Here is a 15,959-nt window from a genome sequence, read left to right on the forward strand (position 1 = left end):
CCGCATGCCCCTGTGCTGCCCCCGCTGTCTGTGTCCCCTCTATGCCTTCGTCTCCTGTGCCTTCTTTTCCTTTTTGTTCTGCATCTGCAGCCGCTTTTGGGCCTTGCGCACATCCCGCTGCACCGCGCCGATCACGGCCTGCTCGCGGCCCACAGGCCACCGCGCCGCCGCTGCCGCCTCGTCCTCGGCCGTCCACGCGCGCGGAAGCACCGCAAACACCAGGTACGACGTGTGCGTCTTGACCTCTGGCTCGACGCGTGTTGTTAGGCGGCCGTCCAGCCACGCTTTGTGGGGGGCAACGCCTGCGGCGCGGGCTCCTCTTCCTTGGCCTTGTCGACGACGTCCATAGCGTCGGCGCCGGCGCCGGCACCGGCACCAGCACCAGCACCAGCAGTGCCAGCCTCCCGCGACTGCCAGAACCGCTGGTTGTACTCGCGTGTGCGCGTCTCAATCGCCTTGAGCCGCGCCACCGCCTCGCCCACGTCCCGCGGCGCCGGCACATTGTTGCCGCCGCCCACGCCCGCGCCGGCCCCGGCACTGGCCTTGCCGCTCACCAGCTCGGGCCGCTCGCGGTACACCAGAATCTTCTTGTTGGCCACCTCGACCATGTCAATGTCCGTCCAGCCCAGCCGGCGCAGCATCGACACGGTGCGCGTGACCTGCTCGATGCAGGGACTAAAGGTGCAAATGTGGACGCTCTTGCGCGGGTGGAGGGCCGACGGTCTGCCGTCGGCCGTGGCGGCACGCGTCAGGTGCTGCAGGGCACGCCACGGTGCGGGCAGGTCCAGGAACACGGCGTCGGCCTCGGGGCTCGTGCCGTCGTCCAACAAGAAACCGTGCCCGTACACGTCGCGGTTGGTCAGGGTGACCAGATCGTCCCCGCCCTCCCCCGAAAGCCCGTGGCTCTTGAGCTCGGCCTTCATCTTTTGGTACCGCTCGTTGTGGAACTCGAAACTGTAGACGTGGCCCGGTCGTTTTGGCGTCGCCGCGGCGCCCTTGGTGGCGGCTGTCGACGTGCCGTAGACCGCCCGTGCGGAAGCATGGGTAAAGCTGCCGCTACCCGAGCCGGCCTCGATGAGGTGCGTGCCCGGCCGTGCCCGCAGACGGTGCAAGATGTAGCTGTAGTCGCTGGCATATACGACCTGTGTGCGGTGCGGCAGGCTGAGCGTCCAGACCTCGGGCGTCGGTGGCAGGATGTGTACGAAACCGCTCGCGGCGGTGGCGAGTGGTGGCGGTGGTGGTGGAGGACGGGTGGCACCAGTCGCTGTCGTTGCCGTTGGCGTCGACGGCGTCGTCGCGGCTGGCGTGTCGGCCGGTGTGCTGTCTTGTGGCGTCGCTGCCAAGGCGGCATCTCCTCCCAGGCTGCCCGCTGCCCGCTTCCGCTTCCGACCGCGCGAGCCCGTGTCCACGATCGACGCCCGCACCTGCGAGCCCCAGGGCACACCAATCATGGTCGAGTGCGGGAACGAGCCAAATCGTGTGTTGAGCACGGCGCCCTCGGCGTAGCCGTCGACTTCGAGGCCCGCGGCATCGTGGAGGTAGATGGGCTGGTAGTTGTCGCGGGAGAGCTGGACGATTGCGAGGGCATCGGAGCGGGTGCACGGGCCCGGGTCGAGAAAGGGGGAGGAAGAGGTCGACATGTTGTGTGGGGGGAGCAGCCGTGTCGTTCGTGTTATGGTGCGTCGGGTTCTGTTGAACCACAAACTCAATCAACTGTCTCGAAAACTTTTTAGTGGAGCTGTTCACGGCATGCAGTGCACGATAAGAAGGTACGATAAGAAGTCGCTTTTGGCGTACTTTCACGTGATCAAATACGGCTTAGTCATTTAATACCATAGTGCTGAAAGTGGGGCTGGCTGACGGCAGCCGATGACGTGGTGGTAGTGAAACGCCGCGTCTTTGCGTCGCGCTCACCGAACTCGTAGCTTAGCTGGTCTTGTCCGGTTTACCCCTCTTTGTCCCTGACCATGTCCCCTGAATGCCCTGACCCCTCCCTGACGACGACGCTGCCCCTGAACCATTGTAGTCGAATTCTGTAGATTTACGTGGTTCGAAAAGACGCCCAAGCAGCAGTCCGATTAACGATGACGAGCGCGAGCTGTTTACGACTAGCAAAGCTGGTGACGTTGTGTCACAAGACGCGAATGCTGTGACATATCCTACGATTGGGAGCGACGAGATGACAGCATTGGAGCTATGGGAAGATCGGGCTTTGCTTGGCATCTGCAATGCTTGGCAACTCCATTTAGAATTCACATTCACATCACAAACACGTATTTCGTGGCCGTTTTAGTTGAATTGCTCGTTCAGAAACAGTCTGACGGCCAGATGGTAAATCATCCAAATTTATTTCATTTCAGTTATTTCCATTCCTAAATGGCAGACCGTTCAACGTCATGCCAGCGTCGTACTAGGCAATCTAGTAGTTGGGGCCGGGGCGGTTGCTGTAGATTGTCATGTTAGCCTATGATGCATTGGTTCTCTCGGCCCTCGACGCTTCACTTACGGGTCAAAGTTGTCCTGGTTGCCGTACTGCTGGTCGTACAGCTGCTCGGCGTTCTGGCGGGCGTGGTGCTTGGCCTTCTCGCGGTCAATGAAGTCGAGGCCCTTGGTCTCAACCAGCTTGTCAACCTCAGCGCCGGCGAAGGCGGCAAGGGCCTCCTTGGCGAAGCCGTGGCTGACGGTCTTGCCTTCGGCGCGCTGGTGCTTCTCCCACTCGTGCATGGCGGCGAAGCTGGCACCGGCGCCCAGGAGCTCGTGGCTCAGGGAGCCCTCGTGGTGGTCGTCGTTGTTGTAGACCTGGTCGCGGGCATCGCGAGACTCGTCTGAGACGTGTTAGTGCATGTGCCCATGTGTCGATGTGTTCATGTCCCCTTGCCGTTGATGTTGGAGCTGGAGAAGGGTCTTACCAAAACCGAAGAAACCCATTTTGAATGTAAGGGGGTGGTGTGTGTAAAAGTGTTTGGTAGTGTAGTGTATAGAAAAGATGTGTGGATGAAGACAAGAAGAAGAGAGACAAGGGAAAAGGGGGGACGATGAGGGGGAGGGAGATGGACTTTAAATACCCATTGACTACAGAATACCTGTCGACTTGAGATCCCAAGCTTCACCCCTCTTTCGTACCACTTTGACGGACGACGAAACCGCGACCTGTTAGCTCATAGTTGCAGACCAAAAAGGTGGGCAGCACCAACTAGGCAGGAACGACTTGGAACATCGCAAGGAGGGAGGGCAGGAGGGACCGAAGAGACAACCCCACAGCCTGGCAGGAGAGAGCTTCTGCAGCAACGAAGCTGGCTCACCCCACATGCAAGTGGTGTGGACGAAACGAGGTCAGAAGAACCTCGTTGGGTGGACGGGCTGAGGCCGGGGGGGAGCGCATCGTTTCCAAGCCCATCCCTGTTTGCTTGCGCCGCTGGCCTTCATGCTTCGTCCTGCCCGGAAGTGTTTCGCGCGATTTCTTTTTTTGGCTCCTCACTCGCTCTTGCATCACTTTGCCTCGCTTGCATCACTGGTGCTTGCCTGCTCGTCTTTGTTTCCTCACCAACGGCAGGCGCGAGGAGAAGCAGAGACGGAGGTGGCGGTGCCTGCTTGCTGTCTCTTTGGCGCCCTCCTTTTGCCGCCTCTCTTCGCCCCGTTTCGTTTCGTCATTTCCTAGCTGATTGTCTGTCGTGCTGTCGTCGTCTGGCCATCCACAGAATCCCAGACCTGGGCCCCTCCTTCCCTCCTCGTTGGCCGCTGACCCTGCCCCTCATCCTCACCCCTTTTTACGTATTCCCTTCCTGATCGCGCCGACGCTTGTCCTTTGCTGCGTCGCTGGCGGCGTTAGTTCAACATCAGCCAGCGAATGCAGGTTGCAGCAACTCTAATTTGTCCTAGCATTGTCGGTGCTCAGTAGACCATTCCTGCAAGGAGAGCATTGAGGCGTTAAAGTTAACAATGGCAGAAAGGATACTTAATGTTTGCTCAACAGAAAGTACGTTCAAAGTCAAACCCTGATGGCAACGACAAGCTCCCCATAGCTCTCTTTCTTGGCTCCCCTCCTTTGCGCCCCCGATCTTCCTGGCAGCCCTGTCGCTTTGGTGCCAATACCCTGCCAAGAGGCCACCCGCAATGCTTGATTGTTCCAAGCGCGTCTCCGAAAGGTCACTGGTCAGCTTGTCCAGTTGTCCTCTGCAGCGTTCCTGTCCTGCCGCGCTGCCCATGTGGGGTGTTTGTTTCGTTGCCAAGAAACCTTGTCAGTTGGCACTCGCTTCAGTGGTTCGAGTGGCTACTTGATCAGGGCCATTGCCAAGCGATTTAGACTGCTGCGATGTGCAGTCTGATGTCGCCAGAAGAGGCAGCAGATGACGACGCAGCTGAGAGGTGTTGGTCAACCCTGTCAAGCCTGAGCTGCCGCATTGGATGCCATTGGAGAATCGATGGCCCCATCGTGTATGAAAGCTCTCGGAGGGGTCCAAATGGAAGGGGCTCGCAGGGTTGCACTCGACGTCACAGGCAAAGAGGGCTGTGGATTGGGTGAGTTTGGTCGAGTTAGAAGTCGATCTCACTGTTCCTAGTGTGCCGTATATTCCCAGCTTCAATTCCTTCTTTTGAAGCCAAGTGTGCAAGGCTCGTTCTGTTTCCGCTCAGAGCAGACGAACTTCTTTTGCATTGGCTCCGCTATCCTCCACTGCCTGACGCATACTGTCTATCGAGACCGCTCCACGTTGATCACAGATACAACTGCGAGATCTGGTCAATCGGGGAGGGGAGGGTCCAAAGAGACCAATTGACGACAAAATGCCCCGCCGATGATAGATGGCGTTTATGCTGCGGAGCTCGTGCTTCAGCTGGGCCAGGTCCGTCTCTTACAGTTTATCTACTAGGAGCTAGTTTAGTCCTATAGTACATCACATCCGTCTTGAAGTCTCCGTAGTGCCAGCGCCGTCTCGTTTCACAAGCCAACCATAGGAGTTCGCTGGTTCAGTAGTCTTTGAGGCACTGGAGGAACTCGCGATTGTTCCCTGTTTTGGTAGCTGTCAAGTGTTTAATTGTGATTTCTGTGCTCTTCTTCAGCTTTCCATGGGTCCGAGGTCCCACGGGTCGATGTGAGGGTCTGGCAACTGCCGATCCTAGATTCAAGGCTGCCACCTGGTGGTTGCACTTTGTCACTGTCCCTCATTACATCACGAGCACCTGAAACAAGCTCATGAGAGGCGTCGAACGCAGCAATTCATGGCATTTGCGGCGTGGGGTGAGCGAGCTTCGTGGCGGGCCAATGGGAACAGCACACGCCGGCCTTGCAGCATCTCCTTGCAGCATCTGAATCTGAATCCGAATCTGACATACATTGACTGCACGGCTGCTCCATCACGTCGTGCCGTTTCATGCGCCAGTGTCACTCCATGGCGTGATGGCATCTTTGGTGAAAGAAGGACGATGTATAGCACGTCTTTTTCATGGTAGCATCCGTCCAGAGGAGGCAGGATGCTGCGGCCGACCCCTCTTGCTCTTGCTTTCTTGTTACCCCTGGCACTTTCTCTTTACGTAGTGTGGTTCACAATGTGCAAAGCGGAAGGGAAGGCACGGCCGTCGATCAGCCATTGCTTTTCAGAACTCTTCGAGGATTCTTTCCCTTTCTGCCCCTTTCATTTCCATGGAAGCATGGCTCGTACGCAAGAGGCAGGGGCGAAGCACAACTGCCAGAGGCCGCCAGCAAAAGGGCCTCCGGCCGGCGATACGCGGCTGCCTCGTCCACGGACCTCGCGTCCCTCCACATACGAAAGGACATTGCATCACAGGCTACACCGTGAAACGCGCCCTGCATCCTCTCCTCAGTGTCGATTGGGTCTCGTTGAATGGTCCCACTAGCTCGTGGCTCAGTGTCGCAAGTGTTAAGCTCTTGAACGCGGTGGCGATGTGATACTATGTAGGTAATCCCACAGTGGAAATAGTCGAAAGCAAGTATAATTCAACTACCTACACAGTATGAAAATGCCTTCTATTTTTAGGAAACTTTATTCGTCTCCGACATGCCGCCTTCAGCTCCAAGTAGTATGTTGTAACTATTTTCCGCCCAGGGACACATGCAGACGTTGCCCTGCAACTAACGTTTCAATGCAGGACCAAAAAATAAGCTTTGGGCAAGCTCCGAGCAAGATTTGATGTGCCTTGTGCCTGTGTCTTGCTTCCAAGCTCTCTGACCAGGCACCGAATAGATTGTCTGAAAACTGTTCGAGTTCAAGGGAGCTACGCAATGGAGGAGTAAAGAAAACAGGTCACCTAGATGGCATTTTTGTATCTTTGTGTACCTCAGCCAAGGCCAACACGACAGAGGGCGCTGGATCCCCACTCGGCTGGAGACAAGTAATATTCGCACAGTCAAAGCACGACCCCAGGACAGTCATGCTCCACAGCAACCACAGCCTCGAGCTTATGCAGCATCGATATTCTTCTTTAATGAGGCTCCCTCCCGGGCAGGCTATTGCAGCCTCCAAAGCCACGCCGAACCTGGTGGAAACCAATGAATAAGGGAGCCTTAGGAGAGTGCCAGCTGGACTTTCATGTTCGAATCGAAACCTGCCACCACGCAAACAAATGCAATGGTCGACAGTGCTGAGATGTGATGGCACAACGCTCATGGCATGCGGAGACTGCGAATGTCTCATGCCAAGTTCGGTGTTGGGGCAATTGCCGCCGGTACAGTAGAGTTGCGCTGAAATGTATGGTATTGATGAAGATGTAAGCCGGCTATGTCTCTACCCGCCTCCTCTTGTCGGAACCACCGTGTCGATCTCGGTCCCGATCTCTGTCCTGATCTTGACTGTCTCGCCGGTCTCGTGATGGGGGAGACCGCTTCCTCCGCTCGTCCCTAGAGCTGCTGTATGGGTCTCGGTCGCGTCGTGGCGATCTTGATCTCGATGTTGGACGTCGACGATCTCTGTCATCTGCATCCCGTCGGCTGCTATCTCGATCGTCGCGGTATCGATCGTCACGCTTGCTGCTCGTGTGGGACTTGCGCTCACCCAGCGGAATGGCATTCGCACCTTTGATTTCACCATCGCCGCGGTCGCGGTATCCTCCTCCACCGCCACCGCCACCACCTTCCGCGTAGCCTGGACGCTCACGACCCCACGAGTCATACCGGTTGTTCTGGTTTGGCCGGTAGTCGTCCAGCAGCCCGCTGCCCCAACGGCCCGTGTCCTCCGACTTGAGGTCCCGGTACTTGGACGCGCCCTTCTTGCCCAGCTTCGTCACGTCGCGGATCTGTAGCGCCTTGGGCAGCAGGTCCGGGTTGCGGATCGCGTCCTGGTACCGCGCGCCCATCAGATCACGCTTGTCCAGGCCCTCGGCAGCGCTGGCATCCTGGTAGAAAGCGCCGTGGTGGTAGTACTTTTGCATGTAGGCCATCTTGCCGCGGCCTTCCTTTTCCTCGCGTTGCTTGGCAAGCAGGCCGGCGTCCTCGGCGTTGCGCTCTTCCTCGGTCAGGTTGCGGCGCCGCTCGAGCTCGGCAAGCTCCTTTTCCTTTTCTTCAATGCGCTCGCGCTGCCGCTTGATGCGCTTGAGCTCGCGTAGTTTCCACGCGGCGTACTCGGCCTCGGGGTCGACGTCGTCCTCGGTGTCGACATCGAGCAGTGCGGCGGCGGCCGCAGCCGCTGCAGCCGCTGCCGACGCAGCGGCCTCGTTGCCCTCGCCGTCCGAGTCCGACTCATCGGAGCCCGAGCTGGCCTCAGCCTTGGTCTTGGCCTTGGCCGCCAGGGCCGCTGCCGCCGCCGCCGCCGCTGCCGCCGCGGCAGCCTCGTTGGAGTCTTCCCACATCTTCTTGCTCTTGCTGGCCACCCGCGCCTCGGCCCGCTTGCGCATCTGCTCTTCGACGAGGGCGTCAGCCGCCGCCAAGCGTTCCCGCTCCGCCTTTTCTTCGTCGTGTTCGTCTTCGTTTGAGTCTGGTTTTGTCGCAGACGAGGCGGCGGCCGCCTTTTCTCGTTGTGCTTTTGTCATATACTTGGGCAGGACAAACTTGGGTGGTTGGAGGTCGTCGTCTGAGCTGCTCTCCTCGTCGGTGCCGCTGTCGCTTTCGTCATCGTCGTCCTCCTCGCTTTCGTCTCCACTCCCACTGTCGTCGCCATTTTTTGCATTCGTGTTTTGGGCTTTTCCATCGTCTTCGTCCTCAGATTCAGTGACAAAGCCCTCTTCGGCCGCTTTTCGTTCGAGCTCGGCGCGCCGTCTCCGCTGCTCGTCGTCATGGCTTATGACACTCGCAAGCGTCGCGTGTGTCACAACGCGTCCGGGCCCCGTCCGCTTCGGTGCAGAAGCAGTTGAAGACGCTGCTGGAGGCGGCCGCTTTGCTTTGGAGGCCGCCGTGGTGACCTGTTCGCTGCCGCTCTCCTCTTCCGACGACGAGTCCGAGTCGACGCCTGACGGTTTGCCTGCCCGATGCCGCGCCGGCCGCACGAGCCTGGTCATCGGTTTCGGCGGCATACTGAAAAAAGCTTGTGGAGCGTTCTCGATATGGGCGGCGACGTTGGGCGGTGTTGGCGGTGTGGTGCCGTGGATGTGGACGTGTCGATAAAAACGTCACAGACCGCAGTGTCCAGCATCTCACAATTTTAGTCCGCGATCAGCGATAAGGACTCACGGCTCCCTTATCAATAATGCAGCCCAACACTGTTGTAACCCACTGATCCATAGTGGCGTTAGTGTGCAATCCAGGCACTAACCACCACTCACAGCGTTCTGCCGGACTTTACAGCATTCTCACATGCAAGTCCAGGGACATCTTGTAACGTTCAAATGTCAACACAACGACAGAAAGTTGAGAATGTAAATGCGCTGCAACAGGATACAAGGGTATATTCAAAAGCTGCAATGACGTTTAAATGAATAAATTAAAAAAGTCTGTTGAGCGTGTCCACCCTGTTTTCTAGTTTCTGGTGACAAATGCAGGCTTCCACTTATACAGCAACGATGGTCTAGAACCCATCGCAGCGTATGCCGAATCCTTAAACGCTCGTGGACCAACATCTAGAGTGTTACACACCGGCATTGACGTGCATTACCCTCGTCATGTGCTAGCAATCTATTTCGAAATCTCGCAGTTTCAGAGAGGCGGGATTCTCCACGGTGTCTGGGTGTCTTGGCTAGGCTCGGCCGGCGATTGGATTTTTACCCCACCAAAAAGGCCGCCAACGGGTACTGGTCAGTGCCGAACGACATGCGCCCATACTGTCTACAAAATCTCTAGCCTTGCCGAAACAACATCCAACCACCTGACGAGAAACGCGTGTTGCTTGCAACGCTCCCAGCAGACAACAGTCTTGTCAGACCAAGACCATACCACCTCCGACCCCCCCTATACACCCCGCACACGACCACACGCCACAATGGCTTCTTCGGCCCCGACGACCGTCCGCGTCGGAACTCGCAGTTCGAAGCTGGCCGTTCGCCAGGCCGAGACTGTTGTTGCTGCCCTCGAGGCCGCCAATCCGGGAGTCAACTTTGTCATTGACGCTCGCGAGACCGCCGGCGACCGCGACAAGGTCACACCGCTGCCCAACCTGGGCAAGGGCCTGTGGACCTCCGAGTTCGAGGCCCGCCTTGTGGCCGGCGACCTGGACCTCGTCGTCCACTGTGCCAAGGACATGCCGACTGCCTTGCCCGCCGGCTGCATCCTCGGTGCTATTCTGGACCGTGAGGACCCCCGCGACGCCGTGATTTTCCCCGTCGGCAGCCAGTACACCGAAATTGGCCAGCTGCCCGCGGGCAGCGTTGTCGGCACCAGCAGCGTGCGCCGGTCTGCCCAGCTCAAGCGCCGCTATCCCGGCCTTTCCTTCCTGGACCTGCGCGGCAACATCGACACCCGCCTGCGCAAGCTCGATGACTCTGTCAATCCGAACCGCCCCGCCGACGCCCCCCGCTACGACTGCATCATCCTGGCCGCCGCCGGCCTCAAGCGCATGAAGTTTGACGGCCGCATCTCCCAGTACCTCCAGGACTCGACCTCGGGCACTCTGTACGCCGTCGGCCAGGGTGCGCTCGCCCTGGAGATCCGCGAGGGCGATGCGCAGACGCAGAAGCTGCTCGACCCCATCCTGCACAAGCCGACGACGCTCGAGTGCATGGCAGAGCGCGCCGTGATGCGCGCGCTCGAGGGCGGCTGCAGCGTGCCGATCGGCGTAGAGTGCCAGTGGAGCGGCGACGACAAGAGCGACCTGGAGCTCAAGGCGACCGTGGTCAGCCTCGACGGCCGGCAGGCGGTGAACTCGGCGGCCAAGCGGCGCGTGACCACAGTCGAGGAGGCAGATGCGCTGGGCCTGCATGTGGCGAGCACCATGGTCCAGATGGGCGCACAGGCCATCCTCGACGAGATCAACAAGAACCGGGTGCCGCCCCCGGCGGTTGTGCCGGCGCCGACGGCGTAGATGAAGAGACGCTGAATCAGAGGAGGAACCGTCCCCATACGCTACATACATGAACGTACTGCGCGATCATGAGTCACGAGGCTAGAAAATCGTAGAAGAAGGTCCCAAGAGGTTCTTTAGGACATGAAAAAATCGTTGTTGCATGTACGTTAGGTTTCTAAAATACAAATCCCCGGGTCATCGTTGAAGTGAGATTGCTCGCGCCATTGTTGCATCGTTTGGACGTGCATATGATTCATGGTTTTCGTTTTGTTTTCATAGGCCCGTCTTTCGACGTCGGCTCAGCCTTGGCTTTCCGTTTTTCGTTTTGTTCTGTCAGTCTATCTATCGTTTACCCTTGCTATCCAGCCTCACAATTGTTGAAATGGATCTCAGCTGTCCCACCAACGCAGTGGCACCAACGCCATTAAACGACCAAGAAGAAGATGGAAAGAAAGGTGATGCATTCGTACGCCGGGTCAGCCTTCGCCGTCCACTCTAGTGGTCCTCCGATGCAGTGAATGCCTTGTATTCGTCGGCGCTCATCAGCTCCTCAAACTCCTTGACGCCCTGCTCGTCCAGCTGCACCTTGGCAATCCAGCCGCCACCTGCCGAGTCGTCCTCGGGCGTCTGGTTGATCGTGCCGGGCGTCTCCTCCAGGCTGGTGTTGACGTGCGTCACCTTGCACGCAATCGGCGCATTGATGTCGGCGGCCGACTTGACCGACTCGACGGCACCAATCGCATCGCCCTGGCCCACCTCCTTGCCCTCGGCCGGCAGCTCAACGTACACAACGTCGCCCAGCGCCTCGGCGGCGAACTCCGAGATGCCAATCACGCCCGTCGTGTTGTCGGCGTTCAGGTCGACCCACTCGTGGTCCTTGGTGTATCGCCGGACGTTGACTGGAAGCGGTCAGTACGAGTCCACGCAAACGGTATGCATCCTACGAATGGCTTCACGCCCCAAATCCTCCGCAAACTCACACTGTGCCGAAACAGAAAAGGCTCGCGCAGAAGGCATGGCCGGACGGAACTGAACGGCCGACCGGGCCACTGGGCGGACCGATGCCCGGGCCGCCACCGTCCAGCAGCGGGCAATCGAGGCAGCCATTGTGTTATGTGTGTTTCTCGGTGGTCGGAAAGGAGTCGGAAAGGAGAGCGGATGTGAATGTCGCAGCACAAAAGGAGACCGTTGACGAGGTGGCTGTAGAAAAGGTGGTCGTTAAGAAGCAGTTGGCGAGAGTGAGTTCAAAATGGGAGGGGCAGCAAGTCGGAACGACAATGGAAAGCGCCGCCGGCTCAAGGTGTGAAAAAACGCTGCTACTGGGCACTTTTTGTCAGATACGGCAGAGCTTGGTGGAGGTTTTTTCCTATCTGAGCAGTCTTTCTTGACTTGGGCTAGCTCCTTCCCTGTGAACGCATGGCTACCAATTGCTCGACTGACGAAAGCTCCGTTTCCATTGGCTGCAGGGCGGACGAATCCGGACCACTGGCCCAAACGGCAGGAGACAGCATCCCAGGAGGGAAAATGCCACTAAAACGAGAAAGCACCACGGTTTGCCGCGGCAGAGTCGCAGGCACCTTCCTGTTTGGCGCCAAATTGGTCTGCGTAGTCATTTCATGCCTGGGTTCACCAACTGGAACATAAGTTTACCGTGGCGGCCTGACAGCCAGACGACCTGACGGCTTGTCAACAATATCACAGTCATGCTGGCGGCCCGTCAGGAAATCACCCTCCGAGATACGCTGAACCAATAATTCAGACCCATATGCGCTAAGCTGCAAAAAGCATCAAGACTGCCAGCCCGCCTGTTCACTCGCACACGGCATGGGAAAGAACCGCTGGGACATTTAAAATTGGGACAATGCCATCCGCCTGGCCGCGGGGTATTGGTCCATAGCAAAGAAGACGCACAGCAGGGGAGGAGGCAGATAAGAGAGAGACGAAAGCCAGGCACTGGCTCCCACCTCTCCCATCTATCCGTCGTCCTCGCCCCGTACGACACATACGTGTATATTTCGGGCTTCGTCGTTCACTCATATTTGCTCATTGCCCTCCTAAACTTGGTCTTTTCTTCTTTTTCTGTCTCATGGCCTTTGTGCCCTCCGACGCCCATTCCAGGAATGGCGCGTCGCGTCGCGTGAGTTTCCACGCTGTTAGAGTGCACTGACATCCTGGCTTCCCATTCGTTCTTGGCCACTCGCTTGGCCGCCTCAGTGGCGCGTTCCTGCAGGCTCTTTGGCAAAAGCAAACGCTAAATCGTAGCAAGCAGTCCTTAGGGAGCCAAGGAGCCTGTTTTAGGCCTGTTTTATTATGGGCTGGTGTTTTCAGCTGGTCTCGTGTAAAGTGTAAAGCAAGTTGCTCGTGCTTTTGTCTCCCGGCATTAGCCTTTTTGCTCGCACGTCCCTCATTGGAAACGTGGTACTTAAGAAAGCAAACAACAACAACAACAACCGCAACGACAACATAAATAAAGATACGGTCGGGACGGCTCATCGACGTGCCCTCCAACGCCCGAGTAAACAAATAACACAAGTCGTCCGCCCCTTATTGGACGCGTGATCTGCTGTAAGCGCCATCACGACCAACCCATCGCTGGCCCACTAAAGCACAGTTCCCGTGGGACTTTCAAGTGCACGAGCACACCTAGAATAAGCATCAGTATTACGATGGAGGATATTTAGATAGTGCATCGCGCCTTTTGAGGCTGCAGCACCCCACCCCCTCTTTGCTGTCCGGACTTGTCTCTCGCCCCTGACCTGGCCTGGCCGGCTGTTCTTGGCCGCCCATGAAATAACAGAGCCAGCAAAAGATGCCCCCTCATCCAAGTCCGATCGTTCCTGGCCAACCAAAAGTCGTACATGGAGAAGGGGGAAGCACAACATAACTCCACGCATCTCACAAAATATTCAAAGTCTAGCATCAATGCTGCTGGTAAACCTGCATTAGGGCCAGGCCCAACTGTTCCCTCCCCATTTCCTCCTCCTTTTTCTCCTTTTGTAGTTTGTAGTTTCCCGTCTTGATCGTGTTTGGCGTTATTCTTTCAGCAGATCGTCCAGAAAGAAACAGTTGTGATACTTGCACGTTGTTGGTTTTGCTTCGTACCGTTAAACTCTCTTTTTCGTTCTTTCCTATTGCTTCTTTTGCTCCTTCTGATTCTCATTCCCAATCCCCTCCTTCCCGTATTAGCAATATACAACGTGCTGAGAGCCTGCTCGGTCGCCCTATTTTTCCCCTTCCGCACCCCATCGTGCTCCACTCTTTCCCTCCTCTTGCATGGTGTCTCCTTCCCTTGCTTCCCTTGAACGCTCACGCAAGCCTTGTCGAAAGTATCCTCCGCTCTTCTCTTTCCTGGATCTCGTTGCATGAATTCGAGCCGTTCGAATACGTGAAACTCAAACGACCATCGTCGTCCAGTGCACACCTCATCTCGACGCCCAACCCTCAACTCCTGACGCGACGAGCACACCGTATGCACGCTATTTGACGCGTGTGGACACGGTGCCTGACGACCACTCTCGAGACGCCCCTCGAGCACTTTGACGTCGTCCCCCCACTCTTTTTTCACCCTCTTCGCCCAAGACATCCCTCGTTTTCAACGACACACCTCTGGCTCCAGCACTTGTCGTGTCACTTTCGTCAAGCACAGCGTCGCATCCCTGGGCTTTCATCTTCACGATTATCGCCTTCCTACCCTGCTGTGAAGCCACCACGTTTGAGACCAAGGCTTCACAAGTATAGCCTCGTGCTCTTCGGCTGTCTGTCTACTACCTCGTCCGTATCCCGACAACCCCACGAACCGACTGGCTTCACGGCCGGAGGCCGTTGCGACTCTACCCCTCTTTCCACTGTATCTTATCCAGACCTTCGGCCCATAGGGCACATTGCCAACCTGGATTCCTCAACGCTCTCAGTAGGGTCGCCGGCCCAGTTCCATGACGCCCGCGACGTAATGGAGGCCGAGCCGCCGACCCCGACGTCGATGCAGGCCCCATCAGCCCTCCTGTCCCAGGAGCAGGACGACTCGACTCTGGGTATTGAGGGAAGCCCGCACATAGGCGGCACCAACGGCCACAACGGCCGGACACACCATACGCAGTCCCAATCGCTCGACCAGGGCCTCCCAAACTCGCCACGGCACAGCTATGGCGTCGCATCCGCCGGCGGTCCCGATGAGCTGGACCGGTACGCCACGCCGCCGTTGTCACAGCAGGCGCAGTACGCGCAACATCCACAACAGCAGCAGCAGCAGCAGCAGCAGCAATACCCATACCAGCAGCACCAACAGTCCCAGTCACAAGCACAGCAGCAGCAACACTACCACCACCAACAGCAGGCACAGCAGCAGCCCATCTCCAGACCACCGTCTGGCCTGTCGGGCAGCGGTGCGGCCGGCGGTTACCCGGACCATGTCTCCCGCAGCAGCGGCGGGCAGGCCGAGGCCAACAGCGGACGGAACCACGTTGTGATCAAAGTGGGCATGGTCGGCGATGCGCAGATCGGCAAGACGTCGCTGATGGTCAAGTACGTCGAGGGCAGCTGGGACGAGGACTACATCCAGACACTTGGCGTCAACTTCATGGAGAAGACAATCAGCATCCGCAACACGGAGATCACGTTCAGCATCTGGGATCTGGGTGGCCAGCGCGAATTTGTCAACATGCTGCCGCTGGTCTGCAACGACGCTGTGGCGATCCTGTTCATGTTTGATCTGACGCGCAAGAGCACGCTCAACAGCATCAAGGAGTGGTACCGCCAGGGCCGCGGCTTCAACAAGACGGCCATTCCGATTCTGGTCGGCACCAAGTACGACCACTTTGTCAACTTCCCGCGTGAGGACCAAGAGGAGATTTCAAACCAGGTATGTTTGTCCCGATGGCATGGGAGAGTACAAGATCGAAACCAAACTCCCATGCTAATACCGCCAGGCTCGCCGGTTCGCCAAGGCTATGCGTGCTGCACTCATTTTTAGCAGCACGAGTCACAGCATCAACGTTCAAAAGGTCCGTTTCCATTCCTATCCTTTTTCTCTGAGCCAGCAACGTACAAACGACTAACCCACTCGCAGATTTTCAAGATCGTCCTGTCCAAGGCATTCGACCTGAAGTGCACAATACCCGAGATCGAAAACGTGGGAGAGCCACTTCTGTTGTATCAGTCGTGCTAATATCGATCCTGATTCATTTCGAAACCAACAAATCAAACAACAACACTGTTTTCCTTTGTCACAACTTTGTCTGGAACATACAAATCATTTTTATCTCTTCTATTCTTTTTCTTTGCGTTCACTTACCCTGATATAATTGATGCTTTATGCCCCTATCCCATTTTATTATCTGTTAACAAGCTGTTTGGCTGTTTTGGCCTGAGTAAGTAGCCAGGGAGAGTACCACCTCAACGTACTGTGCTCATCTGAGACACAGAGAGGAACAGAGAGGAGAACATCGTCATTCAAGACCGTGCCAGACAAGACCCTAGAGTTACCTTGCGAACACAAGACCACCTGGGAGCTGGACTGGCAAGCGGAAGCCAGACAAGTCAAGACAATAGTGTGGGTGGAGAGGAGAAAATATAAGACAA

The 15,959-nt window shown here is 57.2% G+C and overlaps 6 protein-coding genes across 6 annotated transcripts; 2 read left to right on the plus strand and 4 right to left on the minus strand.

The window, feature by feature from the left end:
- Positions 1-39: 39 nt before the first annotated feature.
- On the minus strand, positions 40-1,640 carry SPSK_07415 (tRNA (adenine-N1-)-methyltransferase catalytic subunit; the record flags this gene model as incomplete). Its single annotated transcript, XM_016734078.1, has 2 exons — positions 40-245; positions 284-1,640. The coding sequence occupies 2 exons, from the start codon at positions 1,638-1,640 to the stop codon at positions 40-42; spliced, it is 1,563 nt and encodes a 520-aa protein (XP_016591221.1).
- Positions 1,641-2,419: 779 nt separating this feature from the next.
- SPSK_08053 (cipC-like antibiotic response protein) lies at positions 2,420-2,928 on the minus strand (the record flags this gene model as incomplete). Its single annotated transcript, XM_016734703.1, has 3 exons — positions 2,420-2,444; positions 2,507-2,825; positions 2,910-2,928. The coding sequence occupies 3 exons, from the start codon at positions 2,926-2,928 to the stop codon at positions 2,420-2,422; spliced, it is 363 nt and encodes a 120-aa protein (XP_016591222.1).
- A 3,804-nt stretch (positions 2,929-6,732) lies between these two features.
- Positions 6,733-8,460, minus strand: SPSK_07351 (microfibrillar-associated protein 1; the record flags this gene model as incomplete). The annotated part of the gene is made up of 1 exon (XM_016734015.1): positions 6,733-8,460. One exon carries the CDS (start codon positions 8,458-8,460, stop codon positions 6,733-6,735), a length of 1,728 nt encoding a protein of 575 aa, XP_016591223.1.
- A 902-nt stretch (positions 8,461-9,362) lies between these two features.
- On the plus strand, positions 9,363-10,400 carry SPSK_07740 (hydroxymethylbilane synthase; the record flags this gene model as incomplete). The annotated part of the gene is made up of 1 exon (XM_016734397.1): positions 9,363-10,400. One exon carries the CDS (start codon positions 9,363-9,365, stop codon positions 10,398-10,400), a length of 1,038 nt encoding a protein of 345 aa, XP_016591224.1.
- Positions 10,401-10,877: 477 nt separating this feature from the next.
- Positions 10,878-11,489, minus strand: SPSK_08007 (glycine cleavage system H protein; the record flags this gene model as incomplete). Its single annotated transcript, XM_016734659.1, has 2 exons — positions 10,878-11,281; positions 11,327-11,489. 2 exons carry the CDS (start codon positions 11,487-11,489, stop codon positions 10,878-10,880), a joined length of 567 nt encoding a protein of 188 aa, XP_016591225.1.
- A 2,842-nt stretch (positions 11,490-14,331) lies between these two features.
- SPSK_07630 (Rab family, other) lies at positions 14,332-15,546 on the plus strand (the record flags this gene model as incomplete). The annotated part of the gene is made up of 3 exons (XM_016734289.1): positions 14,332-15,240; positions 15,308-15,382; positions 15,448-15,546. 3 exons carry the CDS (start codon positions 14,332-14,334, stop codon positions 15,544-15,546), a joined length of 1,083 nt encoding a protein of 360 aa, XP_016591226.1.
- Between the last annotated feature and the right edge of the window lie 413 nt (positions 15,547-15,959).

The sequence above is a fragment of the Sporothrix schenckii genome (genome assembly GCF_000961545.1).
Source record: "Sporothrix schenckii 1099-18 chromosome Unknown Cont41, whole genome shotgun sequence".
Taxonomy (NCBI): domain Eukaryota; kingdom Fungi; phylum Ascomycota; class Sordariomycetes; order Ophiostomatales; family Ophiostomataceae; genus Sporothrix; species Sporothrix schenckii.